Genomic DNA, 1,025 nt, shown 5'->3' on the forward strand with positions numbered 1-1,025 from the left:
CTGCGAGCTGGCTGGCGGCGAGTAGAGGGCGAGGGGCTGCGGATTTGTAGCTGCAATTCGTTCGCGCGGGCTCTGCCCGCTCCGCAAAATCACACGAGCATCTACAGCTTCCTAGTGCTGTTCCCTCACCCGTTGGGGCAAAAGGCTCCGATTTTTTGCGCTGAGAGCGAGCGCCAGACCTGACACCCGCCTGAATCATAAATCTGCCTTCCCGGTGGGAGATGCTGAAGGGGAACGCGGGTTGCGGAAAACCGACTGCCCAGTGCCTGAAAACAAATTGCGAACCAAGCCCCGCCGCTTCCCACAGAGACGTCCCCGATAAGGTGAAACGTGTCGCCCCCGTGATAACGATGCTGCCCGAGGAGCGGAGAGGGGGAAGGCGGCTGTTGGCCTCCGCTGAGGCACAAGCCCGATTGTTTGAACGGCGAGACGGCCAGCGCGGGGGTAGCGGGGCTAGTGTCACCCGCCCCGTCTCAGCGGCCCGGCGGATCGCCGCCCTCGCTCCCCGCTGGGTGCCGGGGCTGGGACCGGCTCTCCCCCACCCCGTTTTCCCTTTCGTCCCCGTCCCCATCCCTCGCTCCCCGCCGCGCATACTCCCCTCCGTGCCCGAGCGGCTGTGCGCCCGGGAGGACGGTGCCACCTCTGCAGAAGGTCTTTTTTGGGGGGGGGAGGGGGGGGAGAGTCGGGACCTTCACTGCGGCCACCGCGGGGTGATGCGGGAGCTCCCCTCGCTCCGAGCGGCACGGGGGCACGGGGAGGGCCGTAGCCCCTCCGGCTGCGGGGAGGGGGGGCCGGGGAGGGGGGCACACACCAGAGTCACAGGTGACTTGTTCCAATTAGTAGCTGTCTAATTAAATTAGTGTCACGCGGCCCAGCCAATGGGCCGGCGGGGGTGGAGGGCGGCGATGAGACAGCCCGGCGCAAGCCCCTCCCCGGCGGCCCGAGGAGCCCGGCGCGCCGGTATAAATCGCCTCGGCGGAGCCCTGCCGCAGCGCTGCGCTGCGCGGCCGCGGGTCGGGGTCGGC

General features: G+C 68.5%; 1 protein-coding gene across 1 annotated transcript in view; it reads left to right on the plus strand.

Annotated features, from left to right (window-relative positions):
- Window positions 1–221: 221 nt before the first annotated feature.
- EOMES (eomesodermin) overlaps window positions 222–1,025 on the plus strand; it is a 4,690-nt gene continuing 3,886 nt past the window's right edge. Inside the window, exon 1 of the mRNA XM_010584376.1 lies at window positions 222–651. Coding sequence (XP_010582678.1) covers window positions 222–651 — 430 coding nt within the window. The remainder of the gene's footprint in view (window positions 652–1,025) is intronic.

This window comes from Haliaeetus leucocephalus, unplaced genomic scaffold, assembly GCF_000737465.1.
Source record: "Haliaeetus leucocephalus isolate CR32 unplaced genomic scaffold, Haliaeetus_leucocephalus-4.0 Scaffold973, whole genome shotgun sequence".
In the NCBI taxonomy this organism is placed as follows: Eukaryota; Metazoa; Chordata; class Aves; order Accipitriformes; family Accipitridae; genus Haliaeetus; species Haliaeetus leucocephalus.